Source organism: Kogia breviceps, chromosome 1, assembly GCF_026419965.1.
Source record: "Kogia breviceps isolate mKogBre1 chromosome 1, mKogBre1 haplotype 1, whole genome shotgun sequence".
Classification (NCBI taxonomy): domain Eukaryota; kingdom Metazoa; phylum Chordata; class Mammalia; order Artiodactyla; family Physeteridae; genus Kogia; species Kogia breviceps.
In genome coordinates, this window is record NC_081310.1 from 191,070,057 (window position 1) to 191,095,615 (window position 25,559).

Sequence of the window (25,559 nt, forward strand, 5' to 3'; positions counted from 1 at the left end):
AAGGACAGGCTTGGCTGGCAGGGAAGCCTTTCTGCTGGGGTCCTACAGGTGTTGACCGTTGGCACCCAAACAGGGTGTCCTTCTTAGGTTGGGGAGAGTTGAGAACCTCTGCCTTATTCCGGTAGTGGAGTCCTGTCTCTGTTTCATGATTCTGGGAAGATGAGAGACCATGTGTGGCTGAATCTGGTTACCCCAAATCTCAAGACACAGCCCATGTTGTCCCTTTGGACCAGCCCCGTGGGAAGAGACCAGACTTTGGAGTTGAATAGACTCTGGCTTTAGGCAAATTCCTTTACCTCTTGAAGCCTCAGTTTTCCCATCTATAAAATGGGAATAATATTCAATAATAATATCTACCACCTAGGTTAACATGACTATTGTAAATTCTGAATGTGAAGCCATAATAGGCACTCAGTCAAGGGTGACTATTATTGGTAATAGAGGGCTTCTCCCCTGCGGCTTGGCAATTTTTGGGGCTACACCTAGAATTTAGCAGTCGTTGCCTCAGTCCCTCCCTGCATCCCTGGGATGAAATGTGATTTGAGTTCAGTTCAGGTGCTTAGGGAGGGAACCCAGTCCCACCTGTTGTCAGGCCCATCTGGACAGAAGTTCATCGTCCCAGTCAGACTCCAGCCTGGCTGGGAGGGGGCACCTGTGAGGGGAGGGGCGAATTTGTGGATTCTGTGCCAAGGTGGGGGCTAAGGGTGTGTTTGCGGTGCTTGGCTCTATGTCCCCAGTAAGGAAGATCAAGGGGCGTAGGATGGGGAAAGACAAGAGAGAGAGAGAGAATGAAAGAGAGACTCAGAGAGCAAACCTTCAGGAAGAAATAGTGTTACAGAGACACAAAAACAAGAAGATAAACAGGCTGGAGAGACTGAGTAGAGAGGGAATGACTGATAAGTGGACAAAGAGAAAAAGCAGACTTCCGGGGTGTGAGTGTGTGTCTTCCTGAGCTTGGTGTGTCTTTGTGAGTGTGTGCAGGTTATTCTATAGCTAACAGGCCTCGGGCTGGTGCGGGGAGCTGGCTTTTCAGTTCACATTGTTTATGGAGTTCAGGCTCGAGGAATGCCAGAGGCCAAGCTGGGTTCATATGAGCAAACCACACATTCTGGTTTCTGAGAAAAGACAGCCACTCACCAGCCCACCTCTTTCACCCCCTCCCCGCCCCGACCCCCAGGACTGAACGCCAAGGAGAAGATGCTGCAGGAGGACGGAGGGTGGGGGGAGTCTTTGCATCCATAAACCATTAATTAAAGGCAATTTCCAAAATTGGAAAGGCATTATGGTGCCAGATTTTATGTCTGGGATTCCATCAGTCCTGGCTTTTATTTCCCCTCTGTCTCAGCCCTGAGAGTGGGAATAACCCACGTTTATGGCCAGGAGCTCAGAGGAGGCTGGGGAGTTAGAGGTGCTGACCGAGCCCCTGGCAGACTCTGAGGAGGTGCCAGCAGCAAGCAGCCGCTCTGGATCCTTCCCAGCACCAGGAGGACCGTGGTGATTCTGGAAGGAGAGGGTCTCACCCTCCCAACCAGCCCCGACACGCACGCACGCACCGCAGAACCTCAGCAATTAGTCACTGTGTTCTCCCTCAAACTGGGCCTACAGAGGCAGCTGTGCTAGCGTAGCACAGGGGTTGGCAAACTACAGCCCAAGGGTCAAATCCAGCCCTCTACCTGTTTCCCTGGATAAAATTTTATGGGGACATAGCCATGCTCATTTGTTTACACATTGTCTAAGGCTGCTTTCCTGTTACAATAGCAGAGCTGAGTAGCTGTGACAGATTGGTCCAAAAAGCCTAAAATGTTTACTATCTGGCCCGTTCTAGAAAATCCTTTACAGAAACCCTGAGGTTCCGAGGTGGCAATGGACTATGAGAGACCTTGGTGTGAAACCCAGCTCTGCTGCTTACCAGCCCGATGATCCCGGGGAAGTGTTTTAAGTTTTCTCAGCCTCGCTTTCCCCATCTGTGAAATGGGCTGATAATAATGCTAATCTCACAGGTCTATGTGGGGATGAAAGGAGATGATGTATGATGTGGACAAAGTGCTCAGCCCGGTGTCTGGCACACAGTGCGTGCCCAGTGACTGAGCGGGACCTCTGCCCTCTGCGGGCTCACGTCCCTTACAGTCTAGACGCACTCCGTCCACTGTAGTAGTCACAAGCCACACGTGGCCATTGAGCACTTGCAGTGTGGTTAGTCCCTGCTGAGAAGCGTCGACGGTATAAAACACACCCTGGCTTTTGAAGACTTTGTACAAAAAAAGATGTAAACTATCTCATTAATAATTTTTATATTGGTCACATATTGAAAGGATAATATTTTGGGTATATTGAGTTAAAATATACACATTACTATGACTCATTTCACCTGTTTCTTTTTACTTCTTAATGCATCTACCAGAAAATCTAAAACCACATGGTCTGGATGGAAGATTTTTGTTTGTTTTCTCATTCCATTTTACCCCCTCTGTTTGTTTGGAAGTGAAGCACCCTATTTCTCTGTTTTTGGTTCAGTAGTTCTCTAAGTGTGGTCCCTGGGCCGGGAGCAGCAGCAACACCGGGGAACTTGTTGGAAATGAAAATTCTAGATGCCCACCCCAGATCTCCTGGCCCCCAGGTGATTCTGATGTATGCTGAAGTTCTAGAACCTTCTTTAATGATTACTCTTTGAGATTTACTATGCATATTTAACTTAAAACCTGGGGTTATCAATATCTTAATGCCCTCTCCTAAATAGTAAGAGTTATTTAACACATATTACTTCTTTTTTAAAAAAATTAAATAAATTTATTTATTTATTTATTATTTTTGGCTGTGTTGGGTCTTCACTGCTGCGCGCGGGCTTTCTCGGGTTGCGGTGAGCGGGGGCTACTCTTCGTTGCGGTGCGTGGGCTTCTCGTTGCGGTGGCTTCTCTTGTTGTGGAGCATGGTCTCTAGGCGGGTGGGCTTTGGTAGTTGTAGCACGTGGGCTCAGTAGTTGTGGCTCGCGGGCTCTAGAGCGCAGGCTCAGTAGTTGTGGCGCACGGGCTTAGTTGCTCATTGGCATGTGGGATCTTCCCAGACCAGGGATCAAACCTGTGTCCACTGCATTGGCAGGTGGATTCTTAACCACTGCGCCACCAGTGAAGGCCCTAAAACATATCACTTCTGATCACTCTTCCTGACTTACACTCTATCATGTCCAGTATTTTAATTACATCCTTTAAAAAAAAAACCCCACAATTTAGACATTGTCATCATGATTACTTTATACTGGTAATACTTGCTTAAAATAATTTACCTACATGTTTACCAGTTTCTTTGTTCATCATTTATTCTAGTGTCTCAGACCTCACTTCTAGGATAACTTTTCTTATTCCTGAAGAACATGATTTAAAAGTTCCTCCATAAAGATTATTTTGGTGGTAAGCTTTTATGACTTATGTTTATCTGAAAAAAGTCTATATGTCATCCTTGTTCTTAAAGAGCTTTGCTGGGTACACAGTTTTAGGCTGACAGTTTTTTTTTTTTTTCTCTTTGCACTGGAAAACATTGCTCCACTATCTCTCTCTCCTTCTCACTAAAGAGAAGTCAGCTCCAGTGTGATTGTTGTTTTGTTAGCTACTCTTCAGAGTTTCTCTTTGTCTTTGGTGTTCAGTTTCATTATGATGTGGCTAGAGGTGGCTTTCTTTTTATCCTGATTGATATAAATTGTGCTTCCTTCATCTGTGGGTTCATTTTTGGAATATTCTCAAACATTACCTCTTAAAATATTACCTCTTCTCCATTCTCTGTTTGCTCTCCTTCTGGGGTTAGACTTTCTTCCCTATCTTATAACCTAGTGCTGTCCAATAGAACTTTCTGTGATAATGGAAATGTTGTATATAGGCATACCTTTTTAAAAATTGCACTTCATTTTATTGTACTTGTAGATACTGATTTTTTATTACGAATTGAATGTTTGTGGTAACCTTGCGTCAAGCAAGTCTATCAGCACCATTTTTCCAATAACATTTGCTCACTTCATGTCTCTGTGTCAGATTTTGGTAATTCTCGTAATATTCCAAACATTTTCATTATTACATTTGTTATGGTGACCTGTGATCAGTGATCTTTTATGTTACTATTGCAAAAAGATTATGACTTGATGAAGGCTCAGATGATGGTTAGCATCTGATAGCAATAAAGTGTTTTTAAATTAAGGTATGTACACTGTTTTTTAGACATAACGCTATTGCATACTTCATAGAGTACAGTACAGTGTAAACATAACAATTATATGCACTGGGAAACCAAAAAATTCATGTGACTTACTTTATTACCCAACCCATGACATCTTTGAGATCTGCCTGCAATATACATTGTCCAATGTGACAGCTGTTAGCCACGTGTGGCTATGAGCACTTAAAATGTGCTCATAGGAACTGAGCTATAAATTTAATTTAATTTTAATTGATCCAAATATAAGTTTACATGGCCATATGTGGCTAGTGGTTATTGTAGTAGGCCAGAAAGCTCTGATTTCTCCTTCATGGTTTTCATCAACTTTTCTCTCTGCATTGCAGTCTGGGTAATTTCCTTAGACATATTTTCCATTTTAAAAATTCTCTCTTCAGCTATTTAGTCTGCTGTTTAACCCATCTTTTTTGTTGTTGTTGTTTTGTTACCAACTATATATATATTTTTTCATTTCTAAAATTTCTATTTGGTTCTTTTTCAAGTTCGTCTGGTCTTTCCAGATAGTCTCTTGTTGCTTGTTCAAGTCTATGATTTCTTACATTTCCTTAAATATCCTTAAATATTTAATCTTACATTTCCTTAAATATTGCATACATATTATGTTGTCTTTGGTATTGATCATTACTGTATCTGAGAGGGCTTGGAGGGTCCAAATTTGTTGTTCGTTTCTCTGATTCTCATGCATGCTGAACTCATATTTGATCTTATTATGGGAATCTCTAGGTTCTAAATAAGAGACGCTTTCCTCCTGAGAGGATGGACATTGCTTCTGCTGGGGTGGGGAGGAGATAGGGAGTGGGGATGATACCTGGGAGCAGGGACCACTTCAGCCTCGTCAGAGAGGCCCTGGAAGAATGAGAGAGTCACAGTTTCTGATGCTTTGCTTTGCACACCCCAAGGTTTACTCCCCTGTCACTGGTCCTGATGTCAGCATCTGTGTCCAGGACAAACTCCAGTGTTTGCCTTTGGTTATCACTCACTGCTCCTGTCCTGGTGTTAGCTCGTGGCCTTTTATTGTTGGATGGAAGTGCCTTGGGAATTTCCCTTATTTTTGATGAGGCCAGCGATGTATCGAAAAGTATGTTTTGTTTCAGATGTTGTGGTTTTGTAGCGAGAGGTCCTTCAGAGTCTGCCTTCCTCCACGCTGCCCTGACTGGACTCCCCTCTTGCTGTGTGCACCGTTCACCCAGCACTCTTCATGTTCTGCTGGCACTGCCGTGCATGGGTCTGTCCACCTGCCCTGCCCGAAGGGAATCCCTAAGTCAGCGTTCAAATCTATCCATCTCTTTATTACCCAGGCCTGGTTCATGGTGTTGCTTAATACCATTAGTGGTGGTAAGAGCCCAAGTTACGGGAAGGGGGTGGACAATACCACTTTGCTTTGTTTTTAATTCAAATCTGCCCAGGGACCTTGTCTGCTCAACACCCTTCACTGGCTCCCTGGATAAAACCCAAGTTCCTTACATGACAAGGCTCTGTGTGGCCCAGGCCTGCCGACCTTGCCAGCTTCTCCTCAGTCTGTCACCCCTTCCCTGGGCTCCTTGGGACCCCTTCCCTGGTGCTCCTGCCTCTCCCACCCACCATCTCCAATCAGCTGTGTCTGCTCCTCTCTCTGCCTGAAAGGGGGTCTGCTGCTGTCTCCTCTGCCGGAGCTCCTATGAAGCCTTCAGGGCTCTGTTTAAATGTCGCCTCTTCCAGGGACCCCTCCTCTGGTCACCTGGCATAGGTCAGTCACCCCCTGCAACACACACCCCTCCACAGCCCTCAAACCACACTCGCATAAGCTCTCATTCCAGGTACCGAGCCTGCACTTCTCACAGCTGAAGTTAATTAATGATTGTGTAATTGTTTGATGGGTGTCTGGCTTCCCGCTAGATGTCAACTCCACGAGGACAGGAGCTGGGCCCGTTCTGCTCTCTGGGTATCCCTGGTACCTAGCAAGGGCCCAGACCAGTGGGGTGCTAGTAAACGTTTAACAACCAGCTCTCGTATTTTTAAAAAGCGCTGTGGGGAGAAAAAAAAGAAAAAAGTCTTTGGTTTATAGCATTTGTTTGCCCATCTCTGTGGTGTAAATATGCCCACTGTGGCCAGTTTCAGTTGCCAACATGATGCCCCTGGGCGTGGGGTTGGCAATCAGTCTGTGAGCCTGTATGAGCTCCAGCCCACTGCCTGGAACAGAAGGAGCTCTGTACATTTTGGTTAAAAGCAGGTAGGCAGGACGGGAGGTGAGGAGGGAGGCAGCAGGCCTCCCTCTCCAGGCTCACCTTCTGCAGGCCCCACCTCCTTTAGGCCACCTCAGGATGCTGGTTCCTCGAATGTACACATGCTCTCAGGGCCTATTGACCTTGGCATTACTGAATGACGTTTGGGACCAGACCATTCTTTGTCGTGGGGGCCGTCTGTGCTTAGCAGCATCCCCGGCCTCCACCCCCTAGAGGCCAGTGAGCACGCAGTGTGGCTGCTCCCAGTGCTCCCACCCTTCCGCTCTGGGCCCCTCGGTCCTCAGACCAGCCCTGCTCCGGCAGCCGACTTCCTCCCGTCAAAACTCCCTGCCCCTGGACGGTGGCAGGCGAGCCCCTGTCGGCGCTTTCAAGCCTAACGCAGAATTCTCATTTTTTAAACACTGCATTATACGGTGAAAAAATGATGTTTTATGGCCGCTGTGTTGGAGGGAGATGCTTTGCTCCAGCGCCCGGTCACAACTCCTGTGAAATACGAGGTGCAAAGATCAGGCCCTCTGAGCCTGGGCCACCGGGACCGGACAGCGCGGTCTAAACGGCGTCAAGTCACTAACTGTGCAGCTGTGGGGTCAACAGCAGGTCCCCAGGTGGGCTGCCACCAATCCCCAACACCCCGACCCCAGAGCCAAGCAGACCTTTGGAGGCCCTGAGCTAAAAGCTGACGGCACTCGCACCCCACGTGTCCCTTCAAATACACTAAACCATGTGGTACCCAGAAAAATCCCACAGAGCTCTGCTCTCACCAGTGGTAACTACTTAATGCTTAACCCCCCCACCCCCGCATACTTCCCTTTCCCGTCATTTGAGCCTAAGCTGTGCTCGCTGTGTCTGTCCCCAGCTCGACAGGTCCCCTGCCCCCAGCCTCAGAGGATACCCTCCTCCAGCCACGCTTCCCGCCAGCGCCTCCTCCCCACACCCTGAGAATTTTCCAAGGCAGCAGGGAATTGACTTGGTGGCGTCGACAAGGCTCATTTCCCAGGTATATGCTTGGCAAGTACTTTCTACTTTTACAGACTTGGGAGGAAGATGCTTAGAAGAGGTCCAGGGAAGGCAAACATACTACGATCCAACAACAACTACCGTGTGCTTTAAAACAATGTATCAAAATGTTCCTTTTTCCTCCTTGCTAACCGGTTGTCATGCTGAATATTGCCCACATTTGGGAAAGTCCTTCTTAGACTCTAACCTGCAGCCGATGTCTCCTCCCTTTTTTGCTTCCACCAGGAAAGTATTCCAGCTGGCTGCTGGCCTCCCCGTGTATTCTCACAGCTAGTCCTCTTTTTCAACCTGCTTTCCTGGGCAACTTCTCTGTTGGTGGATGGGCCTGAAAGGTGAATTCTGTGAGAAACGAGGGGCCTCTTGAAGGCCACGGGCAGGAGAAGGATTCTTCTCCACGTGCCCACGTAGGGACAGGACAGGTTTGTGTCGGTGCAGTTCTTAGAGGCAAAGCTGGAGGCGATGGATAGCTGTGGGGTCTGAGAACCCCTAATGGATCTGCAGCCCTGCCCCCTCTTCCCTTCACTGACCCTCCCAGCTCCCCTGGGGCCTCGGGACATCTCTGCTCAGCCTGCTTCCATGAGCCACATGGACTGTGGTCACTGTGTTGGCCGTGAGACCCAGTCCGTTTGCTCGCTGGGCGGGGGCACCCCAGCTGAGTCAGATCCGTGACGCTCTGGCTTGGGCGTGGCCTTTGGAGGCAGTGCCTCCTTTGGGATCATCCTCATCGAATGATGTACCTGTCCGACCTCCTGCCTCCTCAAAATGCCTCACAGTGCCTCCTGGAAGTTTCCTGCACCAGGGGCGAGCGAGTTTATTTCTTGCCCAAAGGGCGATAGGAACAGCAGAGATGTTTAAGGGCAGTATTCGCTTAACTTCCTTCAAAATGAAGAGCACTTTGGTGAGGCTTGTGCTGGGGGCCTTCTTGCAACTCAGATGCTATAGGAAATGTCAGGGAGAAAACTGGCGCTAGCCATGGCTGTTTGTCATGCATCCTGAAACACGATTGCTGGCGGAGTCTGGAGCCAGGGCTGGTGGCCACCGTGCTCACCGCGGACTGACACCCCTCTCAAACCCACTGATACGTTTACCAGAGCCTTGGCACAAGGCGAAACATCCTAGGAAGTTTCCACTCATTTGGGGAAATAAGCCTCTCCCCGCTTTTAGATGACCTCCTTTAATTGCGACACCTCTTCTCTGCCTCCCTCCAGGACTAGATTGTTCTAACGGCTCACGGTTTTATCAGCTTCACTCGTATCTGCCTGGAAAGTGGTGTAGTGCAGTAGTCTGCTGGACCCCAATTCTTAGCCTTGTTCCGTCGCTGACTATGTCTCCTTGGGCCATTTATGTTGCCCCTTGGGGCCTCAGTTTCCTTATCTGTAAGGTTGAGGCAATAACACAACACACCCTTCATATGATTTTGGTGAGGACTATGTTAGAATAATTTATGTCATCTCATCATTTACATCTGCACCCTCAGCCCTTAGCCCTAGGCCTGGCACATAGAAAGTGGTCAGCCAGTGTTTGTTGAATGACTTAATGAGCGTGTGTAGAGTGCCTACACACACCTGGCACAGCAGGCCCTCCGTGAAGGTCAGCAAGTCATATTGTACTTCTCTCTCCCAGCTTCTGTCATCGCCCCCAACCCCGCAGCAGCCAGTCTTTGTCCTCAGTCCTCAGCCTGACCTCATCTCCATATCCCTGGGTTTCCAGCTTATGGCTTTCTTCACACTGATGACCCTGCATCCTGCTGACATTTCTGGGAGAGCAGAGCGTCACCCTTTTGTCAGGTCCATCAGCACCTTCGCCTGAAGTGCTCCCCGGCCCACACCCTCTCCATCTCTGAGTCCCACAGAGCCTGGCCAAGTCCATGAGAAATGATTTAGCTGGGCTCTCAGGCTGCAGGCGGTCTGACCCCGAGTCCTGCTGGCCATATGGGTCCCTGGGGGCTCCGGTGCTGATTCCAGGCTTCTGAGGGCAGCTTCCCCGCTTCTGCCCAGACACCCCAAGCCCTGGGGACACTGCTCGGGGTCAGAAATGAGTGCGGTCCCCCTGCTGCCTGGCTGTCCAGGGAGGGAAGGGCAGGAGGGCCCTCTGGTGAAGGAGGACATGGGCCAGTGGAACGGGCACCTATGGCCTGGGACTCACTGGTCAAGGGGAAGACGAGGACCACCAGGGCTGTACCGGCCCACAGAGAGAGTCCAGAAGGGAGGGAGCGGAGCCGGCGGTCTGGAGACATCTTGGGGCCATGGCATTTTTTTCCCTAAAGGACACTAAACTTAAAAACAAAAGCGGTTGCCAATATTAAAGAATTGGGGTGTATTATATGACATTCTTGGTTTCTCTTGAAAAACCAGGAGCTTTGGAAGCACTAGAGCCCAGCAAGGCTGCTTCCTTTAGACTCGGTGGGCGTGTGCAAACCCCGTACAGGGCTGGCTGTGACGGTGCTCACAGAGGTGGGTCCTCGTCCTCGTCACCCACAACACCCTGCAGTGGGGCCCCTTAGAGCTGATCTGAGACAGCAGAGACCGGCAGTCACTCTGCTGGCCCCCGGAGGCCTGGACAGCGCTGCCTGGTGCTTCACGACGCGTGGGTGTGAACGCCCTGCGTCCTCCCCCTCGAGGTGGACACGGGTTCCCAGAGGCCCATGTTACAGATGAGGAAAGTCGAGCTCAGAAGCACCATCGGTTGTGTGCACAGGGCACAGCCGGGCCCCAGAGCCTGTGTTTCGTCTCCCTGGCCCCAGCTTCCTGTCTCCTGAATCTCCTGCGGTGCTGGGACAGGCAGCTACCACATGCCGGACGCTTCTACCCATTTCTGATTCCATCTTTGCAACAGCCCTGTGAGGTAGGCAGTCTTATTTTCAATTTACAGAGGGGGAAACTGAGGTCCAGGGGGACTAAGTGACTGGCTTAGGGTCACTGGCTAAGTGCCGACTCTGGGCTCAAACCCAAAGATCTGGCTCCAAAGCCTGGGTCCTTCCTCGATAGCCCTCCCTGATTGCTTGGTTTTGATCAGTTCTGCTGGGTTCCGGCTGTCACCCAAATGAATGTGTGTTTCTTGCGCACACGGGAAGAGACAGAAGGGGCCCGGGAACGAGTCACACTCTGCGCCGCGCTCTCCGGCGCTCGGTTTGTGCCCAGCCCTCGGGTTCCCTCCGCCTTGCAGAGAGCTCCCTCTTCTGTCACCACAGCTCCGGTCCCCGCAGTGACCGCTGACGGGCTGGGCCTTCTTCCCTCCCTGGCCCGCGTGCCCCCGACCACGAGCCCCATGCCGCCCCCAGAGACATCAGCCTCCTGACAAGGAAGGAAGCTGGCGCTGGGCAGGCGTGGGGCCAACTTGGATGTGACTCCAACGTTGCTGGCCTGTCCCAGGGAAGGCAGTCAGGCAGCTCAGAGCTGGTAGGGGGAACAGGGCAGGCGGGCCAGATGTCCTGGCAGGATGGCATGCCCGTGCCTCTCCACGCCCCAGGGCCCTGTGGCAATAGATCCGGCCGTCTGCCTACACCTGGGACAGCAGCAAAACAAACACCTGGGACAGGCATTTCTCAGCCAATCTGCGGGGGTCCTTCTGCCTCTGCAGATGCTGTGCACTGACCCAACTTCTTTCTGAGCGAAACGGATACTCAGACAGAGAGAGACCCCCCACCTCCACCCGGCCTTGAGCCAGGCTCACCTCACTTCTTAAGGCCCATGGGAATCCCACGCGAGCCATGGGGACTTTCCATGGCTAAATCATGTTAGGAGTGAGGCGAGGCCGCTTAGAGGTCACCAAAGAATTACTGACTCAGCATCTCCGAGCACAGAATAGAGGGGGCTGCAGGAGCCGCCCATCCCTGCAGCCTCACAGAGCACTCCACGGAGCCAGACTCAAGCGCATGGTTCTGTGGTCACTTAAGTTTGGGAAACACGAGGTGGAAAGCAGTGAAATGTTTTTCTTCGCTGCACAACTTGCTAGAGCCTTGAAAAGCTAATGTTCATTTTGGAGATACTAGTCATCGTTTCTAAAACTTATTGACCCAGGGATTTCCCACCCCCCCACAGCTGAATCTTGTGGCCTGCGCCAGCTCCGGGCACTGGCCTGGGAGTCAGCAGCCTTGGGTTCCAGAACTGGCCATGGATGCCCTGCCTGGCTGTGATGTGAGGGTAAGTGGGCGAGAGGCCGCTGAGAGCCCTCTCAGCTCTAAGCCTCTTGCTTCCTCCGGCCCTCTACCTGGGCTGGCCCTGGCGGCTGGGGGAAGCTTGCTGAACTGAGCTGAGCCATACCTGGCATCTGTACAGAGGGGGCCTGTTCGGCCCACCTCATGGGGCTGGTGAGAGGCTGAAATGAGATCATTGTCACCATCACCATTACCATCATCACTGTGGCTCACACGTATTGCTACCTGAGCTGAGCCTTTTAACTCATTTGCAGATGCTCTGACAATCTTCCTGTCCCTAGTGTACAGCTGAAGAAACTGAGGCAGAGCATGGTTACCTGCTAGTAAATGTCAGGACTGAGGCTTGAACCCAGAGTTTGCCCAGCATCTACATTTTTTTTTAAGATTTTTTTTTTTGATGTGGACCATTTTTTTTTAAAGTCTTTATTGAATTTGTTACAATATTGCTTCTGTTTTATGTTTTGGTTTTTTGATGGCGAGGCAGGTGGGATCCTATCTCCCCGACCAGGGATCGAACCCGCACCTCCCGCGCTGGAAGGCGAAGTCTTAACCACCGGCCCGCCGGGGAAGTCCCTCGAACCTATATCTTAACCTTGACCCTAGTATGCCTGTGAAAGGGCTTTGTAAAGTGTAAGGGGCTATGAACTGGGAGTGGCATCTTTCAACGTAATCTCACCGTGGTTCATCCAGGGGCTGTGCATGGCCTCTTGGGAGGATCTCCGGCCCTCGACTTGCAGGCTTTCAGAAGTTGGGGGACCCGTGAGGGGCCCCCACTTCCCAGTTCTGCCAGGGTTCAGGAGGGAAGGGGCCTGTACCATCTCTCTCTGATGGGGAGGAGGGGTGAGCAGGGAAGGCTGGGGGTGCCCTCAGGCAGTGACTTTTCCACAAGGCTGGGGCAGGAGGAGGCCTGAGGCAGCCTGCGCCTCCTCTTGTCCTGGAGGGAGCTTAGATGCGACCTAACCTGTGGATTTCCCCCTGCCTTCCTGTTGCAGAACTTTTGTCCAAATGAAATTGTATCTAGGAGATACATAAACTGGAGCTTTGGGCTGAAGGGCAGTGAGTGTGGTCGGGGAGGTGGCCCAGGACACCGGGACTCATAAGACTCCACAGGCCACAAGTGGGTAACGACTGCCCTGGCAGTAGTTTTTAGAGGGGCCCTGAGGCCCAGAGAGGGAGACTGACTTGCCCATGGTCACACAGCGAGTCCTTGGCCAAGCTGGAAACTGGGAGTCCAGAGCCGGGCTCAGGGCTCCTGACTGCGCTGGGCTGGGGGCGGGTGGGCCTTCCGGAGTGGAGAAGGCCAGGCCTCCTCTGGAACCTGAGGGCAGGGTCTGGGCAGAGCCCTGCCAGGCCCCTTGGTAGCAGCTCCACCCCAGACCGCTCCACAGAACATGGCTTGAGCTGCCTTGCTCCCAGTTTAGGGCTCATCATCCGGGTCCAGGGGCACCACTGGCCCCAGGCCAAAGCCGGCAGGTCCACACAATGCTTGTCAGAAGCCTCTGTCCGCCACAGATCAGGTAACGTCTGAGACGATGGGTGCCAGGCTCAGGACTTGGAATTCAGCCAGGTTTGACCTCTGCCCCACCACTTCCTGGCTATGTGCCTCTAGGAAAGCCTGGGACCCTCTCTGTGACTCTAACAGGGGTACTGCTGGGGGCTTCTGAGGCTTCCCGGGAGGCGGTAGGTACTCACACCTGCCAGTCTCCTTGGCTCTCTGCTTTGGGGGCAGCCTGGGGTCTTACCTGGGTGTGGTTCCTCCCTCACTGGGGGACCATGGAGCTGCTCCAGGAAGGTGGTCTCCACCTCCCTTATGAAGGCCCCCCGGAGAAGCTTCCCCATGGCAAGTCTCTGCTAAAACCCATGGGTAGGATGCTGCCCTTGGCCATTGCCCCACGTGACCTCCTGCAGCTGAGTCCACAATGGGGAGCTGGTCACAGATCCCAGGGCCTCACCCTGGCCCTTCGAATTCAGTAGGTGTGGGTGGAGCCTGGGAATCTGTATCCTTAAAACTCAAGGCCTGACAACTACTGATCTATGTATGGTTCTCAAACCTTCTCTCATTCTCTTCCTCTCTGCCCCCTTTTTTTTCTATCATGGGATCCTTCCGATGGACGCTTGCATGTAGGTCCAGCGTGTAACAGATAAGAGCAGAGCTGCTGACAGAAGGTGGAGCTGGAGCCCTGCCTGCTTGTTCTTTCACCAGCTGTGGCCACCCCTTGAGGGACCTCTGAGGAACCCCCATGGAACACAGTTTGCAAACCCCTGCTTATTCCAATTTCTTCCTCTGTTGGGTGGAGAAACTGAGCCCCAAAGAGCTAGTCTGTACAGGACTTGGCTAGTGAGGCTTTCTCAAGTTCTCTGAAGCTTCTTGTTGGTCAGTCGTCCCTGGGGGAGAAGTTGGGGGCCAGTGGCTGATCAGAGACTGCATAGCACAGTTACTGAGAAAATGGACTCTGGAGCCAGAATTGCTGGAGTTGAATCCGGGTTCTGCCTCTTCCTAGCTGTGTGACTTTGGGCAAGAACTTCACCTCTCGGTGCCTTGGTTTGTTCATCTGTAAAATGGGGACAACAACAGTGTTTATCTTGGAGGGTTGTTGGAAGGATTATATGAGTGGGTATCTGCAAAGGGCTCGATGCACTCCTCCCTGCCAGACCAGGCCGGCCTTGGGCTCTGACACACGTCTCCTTATAAACATGCCACCCTGGGGGGACCCTTGGGGCTTCTGCCTCAAGAACCCAGCCTTGGGCAGCCTAATTGCTTCCCATGGTCTAAATTTCTCTGTGCTAGCCACATCAGAGTATGTTTCTATTTGAATTCAAGAAAGACAGAATGTTTTCAGAGCCGGTGGACTCTAGGGGTGAACATGTCAAACCCTCCCTGTTCCAAGGCAGAGAAGTCAGAATTCTCTCACAAATCAGCCGTGGAAGGGAATCTGGGCTCCAAGGGCTGTGCACACTGCTGGAGTAATGTTAGGTGCAGGCAGCCAGATGCCCTGATTTCAGCCCCAGGGATAAGTTTTGATCGGGTCACCTTCGAGCTCAGGATGTATGTCAAGCTGTTTCCACACTTTTTTTCCTACCTCTGGTTGAACTTAAATCCACTCAAATCCTGGAGAACACGAGCCTGGGGCCAGTGCTTTCCAGGTTCCAAAACACATTCAGCGGGCATTTCTGAGCCCATGAGGAAGGGGTTGTTACACCCACTTCATAGATGAGAACACTGAGGCTCACAGGTTAACCGGCTTGCTTGAGATCAGACGCTGGGCCAGAGCTAGAACGATTACCCAGGCCTGGCCTGGCGCCACTGGTGGGTTGCAAGGGTCCTCCAGATGGAGCAAGGCATGCAATTTGAGATTCTCTTATTTGGGTGCAATTAACTGCTACTGGTAACCTATTAAGAAAGCAATAAAAGATTTCCAAAACCTGAAACTCAGAAATGCAAACGAGCAGTCAGCCATTGTTTTGCAGGGACTTTGCTTCAGAAGCATGGCTGCTGCACCTGGCCTGACAATGTCACAAGACTTCCCTGGGGGTGTGCTAGGGAATAGGATTCCTGCCATTTCCAGGAAGCAAAGGTCAGGGTTTTCAATTGCTACTATTTTTGCTTCTTCAAGATCAATCCTCTTGGGATAATTTTCTTGAGGATTCAGTTTGCTGGGGATGTAGCGTGCAGGGCTGCATATTTGCATATTTTTCAGTAACTGGGCTTTAAGACACCATGCAGTTGTGGTTCAGGTATGCATTCTCCACACCCTAGCTGCCATCAGGATGTATAGCCTCAGTCTGCTTATATGGTGACACTCATTATGACTTAGATATTTAAACAACTTCTAACATACAGTCAAGGTCAAACCCCTAAGTTATTTTTAAGTTTATAGGGCATTCTTTTATATATAAACTTCTGAATCTATCCTTTTATAAGATAAAGTTAATTATACGTATTCCCGCTTGATTCTTTGTTAGTACCAGGTTTTTTTTCCACGGGAAAAACGGGAACAGGTGGGAGGTAGGGGAGTGTGGTACCTTCTGCCCCACCTGGTGGGGTTTGAGTTGAAAACACTTAAGAGTCGTTTGTTCAGAGCAGATGGGCTGGGGGTAGGATGTTTGGGAGGAAATGCAGGGTTTTGGTGAGAGGGCCAGTTGACATGATTTATTTTTAAACGTTTTAAATTAAAAATTTTTTTCTTTTTTCTTTTTCTTTTTTTTTGGCCATACCAGGCGGCTTGCAGGATCTTAGCTCCCTGACCAGGGGTCGAACCCGGGGCCCTGGCAATGGAAGTGCTGAGTCCTAATCACCGGACCGCCAGAGAATTCCGAGATACTTTCAAACTCATATTGTCACGGGCCTGATGACCCCATCTGATGCAGCCCCACTACGCCTGGATTCCCTGGGAGCCCAGGGTGAGTGACGTACATAGCAGCAGCCCCATAACCTTGGGGGGACAGGTGTGGGGCAGCTCCTGGGACCCCTGGGCCATCCCGAGGGGACACCGCCGCAGCTCAGGAAGCGGCAGCTCTGGTACGGTGAGGGGTTCCAGAGCAGGGCAGAGGGAGGCGCCCCCTGCCCAAGATGGAGAGCTTATGCCCGACCACAGCTCGTTTCTGCTCTGCCCTCCCTGCCAGCCCCTCTCTGGGAGTGGGTTTTCTGGGCTGGAGGTAAAAGGCTAACAGAGATAGACTAGGTCACAAAAGCAAGGAAGTGCTAGGCTGTGCCAGAGGCTACTGGTGGGGGAGGGTGGGGTGGGGTGAAGCTCAAAGCAGGCCCCTCAGAGTCACTGGAGGCGCCCACGTGCTGGGTCCCAGCCCCTCACTGGCCACACGGAGGAGAGGTTCAGGGCGCTACAGACTCACTAGGTTGGAAGCCCAGTTCTACTATTTCCTGGCTCCTTGACCCCGGACAATTTACTTTGCCTCAGGTTTTTCGATAATGGAGCCAGCCGTTGGAGGATTAACTGAGTTAATACACGTCAAGCACGCAGGAGGACCCTGGCCCTTAGTAAGTGCCCAACAAATGTTAGATGTTTTTATTGTTATTATTGTTATTACTACTGTTAGCTTACGCCAGTTAGAACTTGCCAGCATGGGTAGGAGAGCACGCGGGAGGGCCACTGAGGACAGCCACGCAGGCTGTGCGCTGCACATCTCAGGGCACTGTCCATACAGGGGTAGTGCAGTATACAACCTGTGCAGCTGTCCACAGGCCCTGCAGCCGGGGCAGCCCTACTCCAATTTCTGACTAATAGTGACACTTGAAGTTGGACCATTTGGGGCAAGGTCTGGAGAAGATTAACAAAGGAGGTCGTGTGGCTTTTGAGATTGAGATCCTGGGCCCAGAATCCTTGCTACTCGGATTTGAATCAGGTGTGGCCTGGCCCTTGAGAAGGCCATGGGATTGAAGGAGCGATACCTAGGATCTTGGCCAAATCACTCCTCTCTGGGACAAAGTTTCCCCCATCTGTTAGGCGAAGTGGGTTGGGTTAGTTTGGTGAAGGCAAATAGGCTTTTTTCCTTGGACGCCGACTCTGACTGATTGGCGGTGTCTGTCTGAGGCGTTGTAAAGTGAAAAAATTAGAGGCCGCTTTGGGCTGGGTAGGAAGGGTTCTTTAATTGATTAGTGATGTCTGCTTGAGGTCAGGGTGAGGGAAGCTGTGGCATGTGTGTTTGGGGTCATTTGCCCTCCTCACATTAGCCCAGTGGTTCTCAATCCTGGCTGCACCAGAGAAGGTTTAACCACACTCTGATTCAGGGGTGTAGCACCTGGCATTGGTAATTTTGTCTAGAAAGCTCGGCAGGTGATTTTAATGTGTGGCCAGGTTGAGAGCTGCTGGGGTAGATACCCCTAAGTTCCTGGCAGTCCTAAGCTCTGTAACTTCTCGGCATGGTCTATACATTATGGTGCTTTGAGCTCTCTTCTAGCAGAAATGCAAGGGGAGTTAAAAGGCTAGTCTTCCATCAGTCTTACTGCTGGAGAGGATTTGTTGTTAAGTTGGGAGACCGAGGTTGAAGGCACTGGCTGTGATCATGGATTGGGGTATCCAGGTGGCCTCTTGTCAGGCCACACTGTGGAGTTTCACCGGGGGAGGACTGGCTTTGCATCTGGTGAATCTCGGGTCTTGGAAAAGCCTGGCCCACTCTGGCTTCATTAGGGAAGCCCTGGGGCTCCTTTAATTCCTCTCTTAAACTCCTCTCAGTCCCCAGGGATGGCTGGGAAAGTCGGGACAATGCAGAGGCCCACTGAGGTCTGCAGGAAGTAATATGCCCCAAACTCATGGGGACCCCGCTCTGGGTCTTTGGAAGGAGCACCTGGGGGGAGAAGGAAGCAGATGAAAGCTGACTGGGGCCACTGGGCTGGAGAATGCAGGGTCAGGGCGCCAGGCTCGGAGGTGGTGCATTAGGACCACGAGCTGCCCTGGATGCTGACGGCTCCTCCAAATTACAGCCAGGGTGGCAAAGATGAGATGTTTCTGGGAGGCCACCCCGGCCTCAGCCCCTAGGTGGGCCCAGAATCCAGCCAGCTTTCCTCGGCCCCTCCCATTACCCCCTCAGGACCCAGCCCTGGAATTCCAAGGAGCAGGTCATTGCCAGGCTTTGCCTCCCACCCGGAGTAAGATAGAAGCAATCAAATAACATAGAATTCGATCATATTTTAAAATAAGCTTTATTTAGATTTTTTTTTAATATTTTATATTTGCATCCATGCCTTCGAGAAACCTTTCCCACGGGAAAGGTTATTTTCATCTACTGTTACCCATAACTCATTCGCTATTTGACGTAGTTCTCTTAAATAAATCATCCTTAGTAACTTAGAATTATCTCCTAATTTCCAAAAACTGAAATGAAAAGGAACTACTAAATCATTACCAGGAGGGGCTGCAATCTTATTTTCTTGTAAATAAAGGGCAAACAAGAAAAATCAACCGAAAGAAAAAAAATTCATGGGGGGAGAAAAGTATTTCCTAAAACATCTCTCTGTAGAGAAAGATGCCAGCTCTGGCCGCTCTCCCTCGCCGCCAGGCTGGGCGAAACGGCTCAGCCGAAGGCCAGAAAGATCCTTATTAGGTACCCTGCCTACTCCTTTCCAACCCCCCCCCCCATCAGGTCAGAAGGAAAGGGAGCAGCCGACTAGGGCTTTTCTGTTTGTTTTAGAGACTTTGGACAAAATATCCTATCCCTTCTGATAAGAGATGCTCCAGCATTTAAAATTCTCCTTGTTTCTTGGTAAGAGCTGAAAACGTTACTGCTAGCAGAAAGCGCAACTACTGTCGTTTAGAGGGTGTGTGAATTGAGCTGTTAGTATTTAAGGTGGTGCAGGGGGCGGGGGGGATTCACAGGTTAAAAGAAAAGGGAAAGCTAGTTTTAGACTTCGGGAGGCCCTGGCTTAGAGGCTCACGTGTTCTCCGACACCCGGCGTTACAATGCTCACGGTCCCTTTGCTGGTGAAGCCTCACCGGGGCCAACACTGCTCTCCAAACAGGCAGCTGTCCCTTCTCGCCTCGGGTGAGCAGGCGCAGGCTGCCGTGACAAGTTGGAGGAGGGCCCGAGGGATCCCGAGAGACTCTGTTGAGATGTGGCTGGAGCAACCAAGCAGAACGGGGAGAGCAGAGGTGCTGGTGCTGGATGCTGTGTCCCCGACAGGCCGCCCCTTGAGACGGGCGCCTCCCCCATGACACCTGCCCGGCCAATGTGCAGAATCAACCAAGGATGAGAGAGACACAGCTGCAGCGAGGAACGCGTGCCGCCGCCCCAGGACCCTCGGGGAACCAACTCGGGCCGAGGTTTCCCTGTGGTCGTACCCTGTGGTCATGCAGTCGGCTGTCTCGCCCTGTACATGCAGCAGCCTTTCTCAAAAGACAGACCCAAGAGAAGGTGACCACGACAGCAGCACTCTGTCCACTGAGGTCAGTGCTCTGTTATTTCAGATAAATAAATATATATAGAAAGGCCTGGAGAGAGCTACAGGCAGGAAGAAAGGCGGAGCGCACTCCCATGCAGGGATGGGAGAATGGGGGAGAGAGAAGAGGAAAGAATGGAAACGAGCAAGCTTGGAAGTCCAATGATCCCTGGGTTCTGGCCACCCTAAACTCTACCTTGCACAGCTCGGCAGCAGCATGATCATAGAACAGACAAGTCAACAGAGAACCCGCCTCCCGCCCGCCCCCCGTGGAAAAATATACATTCCAATATTTACGTAATAATTTAGATAGAATAAGTCTTCTGCATTTGTGCAAATAAATTAAACGGAACAATTTTCTTTTCTTTTCCCCGTAAAGAAAGGAACGGCAACGCAATTTAAAAACTGGCAGGCCGCGTTAGAAAGAGCTCGTTTGGCCTCTGACAAACCGAGACAAGACAGGGCCCCTGGGCTGGGCTCGCAAGTCTTCGCGGAGACTGGACCTTACCCTGATGACGATGGCGTTTGGGGGTTAAAGTGACTTGGCCGCACCCCGAGAACAGGGTCTGGTCCCACACGTTCACGCCGGGGGCACGGGGGGGGGGCGGCGGGGTGGAGTGGGGGGAACATCAAACACAGACTACATCCTCGGGGAGACGGGCTCCAGAAGTAGCAGTTCGGACGAGGGACATTTACAAGCACGGAGTGCACAATAGTTTTGTTATTTACAAATACACAGCAGTCCTTCAAGTTTTCAAGTTTCATAAAAAGGGAAGGGGGGGAGGGACCAAAAAAAAAAAAAAAAACAAAACCCCAAAACCCCAACGAACCAAAAAGCGAAAAAAAAAAAAACACTGAAAAACACAAAAACAAACCCAGATTAACAACACAACTGTATCGCTCCGAGGACAACAGAGTTGACATGTTCACACACGTTGGTAGTATGTACATCAATTACAAAGGTGGTGACGCCGGGGAGGGGCCCACGCGAGCGGGGCTCAGCCGCACCCCCGCCCCGCCCACGTGCGCGAGAGCTCCCACGCACGCGCACACGCACCGCCACGCACGCCCAGCCGCGCATTCCCCGCTCGCACGCACGTCCACACGCACAGACACGCCCGCCGGGCAGCAGGCGAAGGGAGGCGGGTATCACCAGTCCGCGTCCTCCTCTATGTAATAATCAGGGGCGGTACCATCAAAGAGGCCGGGGTCGAGGGACTTCCGCTGCTTCCCTCTGGCGAAGACACGCGAGATGGAGCCGAATCCCATCTTCTCTTTCTTCTTTTTCCGTTTTTGGTCTTCAAGATCCTCTAGTGACTGAGGAGTCAGGCCAAGTGGCAGAGGTAGAGGGGAGAAGAACAAAGGCAAGCTGAGCTGGGGCAGACGACAGGGAGGGGTGGGGGTTGGGGGAATGGCTGGTGGGGGGCACCAGTGGGTAAGGATGCCAGGGTCTGCCCCTCACTCGCTGATTGGACTTGGGCTAGTTACAGAATCTCTCGGGGGATGACACTAGGACCCATCCAAGACTGTCGTGAGGATGTTGCTAAAGTGAGGGTAAAAACGCTTAGAACAGCGCCTGGCACATAAGCAGCATTCATAATGGCTGCAGGTGGGGTTTGTACTATCATTTAAATTCAGTTTGCCTACAGCCTTCCAGTGCTCGTGGAGGGCTTGCAGAATCGCGTCCACGCATGCTGCCATGGCTGACCACAGGGCCCATCTGGAGGGGCATTGCAAGTGTATTAAGTTCACTGTGGAAAAAGTCACCTTGGAAAAGGGGGCAATAGGAGAGACGGGAAAACCAGGAAGGAGGAAATCTGAGCTTCATGTCAGCCAAGAGCAAGGACCCCAGACCCTAAGGCCCTGGACAAGAAGCAGGACTGGCCTCGGTAGAGCAGGGAGGCAGGGGTTTGGGTTCTAATCCCAATTATGTCACTACCCATGGAAACGTGGAGAGCCCCCGGCCTCTCTGAGCCCTGGTTTCTCGTCTGTGACATGGGGGGGGATTGTTAACAATAGTGACAAAGACGACGATGATGATGATGATGTGAAGAGGTCTTCCTGTCAGGGTAACTACGGGACTGGGGTGGTACCTGCAGGAGAGCTTTGCAAACTGTCAGGTGCTTTATACAAAGATGCAGAGTGGTGTTATCGGTCCAAAAGGTGGAGCTTAGACTAGACTAATGGTTCCCCAAACCATGTCAGAATTACCTGAATTCCAGCCACCCCCACCCTCCCCCAACCTGGTGGATCAGAATCTCTGGGGTGAAGGGCCCAGGAATCTGCATTAGAAAAATCTTCACTGGTGGACCCTGATGCAGAGGAGCACTCCAGAAGACCAGCATGTGGGAACCCCAGGACTAGAGAGCTGATCTCAGAGACCCCATCTGACAGTCAAATTCATGTTGTTTTCCTGCCTACAGCCCCCTTCTCACTCTAAGGATAGAGTATTGAAAGGTTAAAAATGAATTTTAAAAAATTTCCTGCAGCAAGGGGCCCAAAGAGCCCAGGGCCCACGTCATTAGCCTTTGGCTGCCAGGAGAAGACACTCTCCAGGGATGCGTGATGCACTTAGTAGGTCCACAGATCCAGAAGAGGACATGGAAGGGCAGACTCAGGTGCTGAGCCTGGCTGGGGCACCGACCCATGTGTGACTGAGGTAGTGGCTTAACTCCTCTCTGCCCTGGGTGGCCAAGTATGGACATGGTGGTGCTGAGGGCTGAGGAGAAAAAGGGTGAAGTCACGGTCAAGGTGGGGTGGAGGGAGGGCCTGAGTGGCCAGGGAAGGCACACCTACCTGTACAATGGGGTTGTGCAGGTTCTTCTGAACCGGGCCGGGACTGTCGCCCTGTAGCCAAAGGAGAAGAGGAAGATGAAACAGCAAAGACACATAACACATGAGAGCAGAGGTGGCCTGTGGAGTACGGGGTTTTCCGTGGAAGGAAGCCATCCCCTAGGGACCGCCCTGCTTCTCTACGGGGGAATCCACCCTCCACCCCAAAGCAGACACTTCCAAATGGCTCAGTGACGACACCTGGGGTTCATGAAGATGCTGCCAGGACTAGGGGTCCTGGCCAGAGGCCCTGTGATGCTCTCCTGCCTTGTCTGGCTTCTTGACCCCTAACACCCTCTGACCAACAAAGCAGTCACTCAGAGTCTTCTAAGTTCCTCTCCCAATTGGTCCATAGAGTTAGAGCTGAAGTTGGTTATACTTGGTGCTTTTCATAAAGAAGTATAATTTTATAGCAAAAATAAATATAAAGAATTTGGGGACAGGAAGACTTGGGAGACTATGCAGCCTCTTATTTCCCCCACAAACAACACAATGAATCTCTTATTTTGTGGAGGGCCAAAACAGGGCTCATTAGCTTGGTTTACAGGTACGCAGAGAGGTTCCAGACAGTCCAACATTATAGAGCTAATTAAACCCAGAGCTACAACTCAAATTCAAGACCGTCTGGTTCTCCCTGGTCTAGTGCTCCTTCCTGTGAGTGTGCGAAAGCCCTCACCACATCCCAGAATCAGTCTGTCCTGCCTGGGGGTGGGTACCCTAGGTCATTGGGATCACAAAAGTCATTGCTAGGGATACCCCTGGTGGTCACTTCCAGAATTGCAGGCAAAAGGCAAGAAATAAAGCATGTGTCACCTGAGCCAATGTCCATCAATCTTCTCCAGCCTCTCTGTGCTGAGTCCCCACCTCTGCTCTAAATAAGTGACTAGAGCATGAAAGGATGGGGAGGGCCTTACTCCAGGTCAGGCTGTTCCTGCTGGCACCAGGCCAAATGCCTGAGCACAGACGGGTACCCGGAGCTATTTTCAGGCTCTTCCTGGCTTACCTGTGTGCACATCTGTTGAGATGGGGGATGAAGGTGGTTGAGGGAGGGTGGGGATGGAACAAATGGTAGTTTAGTCTTTAGTCCCATCTCAAGGCTTGCAAACAGAACCTATTTGGCAGGCAGCTAAGGTAGGTTGGCTCTGTACAAGGCCATCTTTGCCAAATTTATGGGGAAGAGAATGAGGCCAAAGCCCACTGAAATGCCTATGTGTAGACAACTGGCTTATCAAAGCACCCATTGCCTGGCACCAGGGCTCCTTGTAAAGTGAGCTTGGGAATAAATATGCCGTATCTGCTGCCTGTAGCCTCAGGTATGCGCCAAGGCCAAGTTGGGCAAAAGGCTAGGTCTGAGCCAGATGCAATTCAAGAGGCCTTTAAAGAACCCTTTCTGCAGAATGGATTTTCCAGCAGCATTTCGGCTGTCCGAGCCCCTGTGGGCTCCCCATGGGAAGACAAAGTTATGGACCTTGGGAAGGTATTCTCGGATGCTACAGGGTATCTGGCCCACACTAAGAACAAAGGGCACTGCTGGCTGCAGGTGTAACTCTACAGTGGTCCCTCAGAACCAGAGAGGAACGTCAGAGGCCCCTCTACTGGCCCACCTTCCTCGTCTTGGTTCTGTCAGGACAGCCTTTGTCACCAGGGTTCTCTCCTGGGAACAAGAGAAGAACAGATTGCTTCCTTAAAGCCCCAGTTGAGACAGAATCCGAGCCCCAAGCGGGATTCAGGCCTGAAGTGACCTCCTCCCCATCCTGACGTGGCCCCGGCCAGCAGTCTCTGTCATCCGTGTCACCACACGGAGGCAACTTATTTCAAATTTAGTCTTAGCTATTTTTATTAAGTGCTTTTCATTGTTATTATAGGTTTGGAAAAAAAGTGCTTCCATTGGGATTACTAATATAGAATAGTTACCGATTGGTATCAATTGATATTCTACCAGTACCGTTCTCTACTCCTCCCTATTAGTCTAATGGCGTTTCTGGTTATTCTCTTGAGGTTCTCAGGTGGATAATCGTCCCACTGGCAAGTAATGGTTATCTTGTCTTCCTTTTGCACCATATCCACCTCATTTCTTGTTTATTATCCACCTTCGCTGGTTAATAAAACATTGACTGAGTTTTTGAGAAAGGCTTCCTGTGTGTCTGAGGACCCGACTCTACCGTGCCTTTAGGACACGGCAGGGGCGCCCTCTGGATTCTCAATCGCCTGATGGAACATCTGTGAAAAGTGGTCCCCACATCCTGACCCCAGTGTTTCACATTAGAGCCTTGACGTGGCATCTTCCTGTCCTCAGAGGCTTGACCCACCCACCTTTGTTCACCCCCTCACTCCTGGGGACCCTGTCTGTCCCACCAGCCATCAAGAGTTAAGTGGCTACGGGCCTGTGCCTCTGGGTAGCTGGGACCCAGTAGGAAATCAAAAACTGTGTAATTAAGTAAGCAAAGCAAACGTAACTTAGAACAAATTCACCGGATGCCTCTCCAGAGGCAAAATGTGCAAAAACTCCTGGAGATTCAAAAAAAAAAAAAAATCCGGCTCATTCCTGCAGGACCAAGAGCCGGCTCTACAGGGAAACAGGGGTGGTGGTGAGGTCCTGAGCCCTGGAAGGTCTGGTCTGGGAGGAGAAGCCTACGGTCCCAGACACAGCCCACGCTGCTCAGACCCTGAGGCCGACCAGGCCCGCCTTCCTCTGGATTTTCCTTGCCCTCCCGGACACAAGGAGCCAACAGGCCTCATTTCTTTCTCTCCCCACATCCATCTCTTCTTGCAAAAGGAAAGAACAGAACAGGAAATGCCTTCGCCAGAATGCTTCCTGGGTGGACGAGAGGAAACAGCGGGTAGGTCTTCACCCCCTCCGTTCCCACCCCTGCGGTTTCCGGGCGGGGCCCAAGGCCCAGGCCCTGCTGCTGCTGGCCTTACGTTGCAGAGGGAGTGCGTCCGGTGTCGAGGGGAGTTGATGTCGCTTGGCGTGGACGACCGGTCGCCTTCAGCGGCAGATGCGTCGGAGATGACGGAGGGCTGCCGAGAGTGGCAGGGGCTCACCCTGACGGCTGGAAAGCAGGGACAGCTGGTGAGCGGGGGGTGGAGAGAAGGTCCTTTTTGCCTTCACTGCCTTGCAGGTCAGTCCACCCAACGCCCCCATTATACAGATGGGAACACTGAGACGTAGAGAAGAGGCTTGCCCAGCTCTCCGCCCCTCTATTTCACAGCCTCACGGGTC

At 51.5% G+C, this 25,559-nt stretch overlaps 1 protein-coding gene across 3 annotated transcripts in view; it reads right to left on the reverse strand.

Moving 5' to 3' along the window:
* KAZN (kazrin, periplakin interacting protein) overlaps window positions 1–25,559 on the reverse strand; it is a 1,159,438-nt gene that overhangs the window by 26,578 nt on the left and 1,107,301 nt on the right. For all 3 annotated transcript variants that reach the window (XM_067017033.1, XM_067017036.1, XM_059045410.2), the window contains 3 exons: window positions 25,259–25,389; window positions 22,301–22,351; window positions 20,698–20,821 (listed from right to left, as the gene is read on the reverse strand). In XM_067017033.1, coding sequence (XP_066873134.1) covers window positions 20,698–20,821; window positions 22,301–22,351; window positions 25,259–25,389 — 306 coding nt within the window. The remainder of the gene's footprint in view (window positions 1–20,697; window positions 20,822–22,300; window positions 22,352–25,258; window positions 25,390–25,559) is intronic.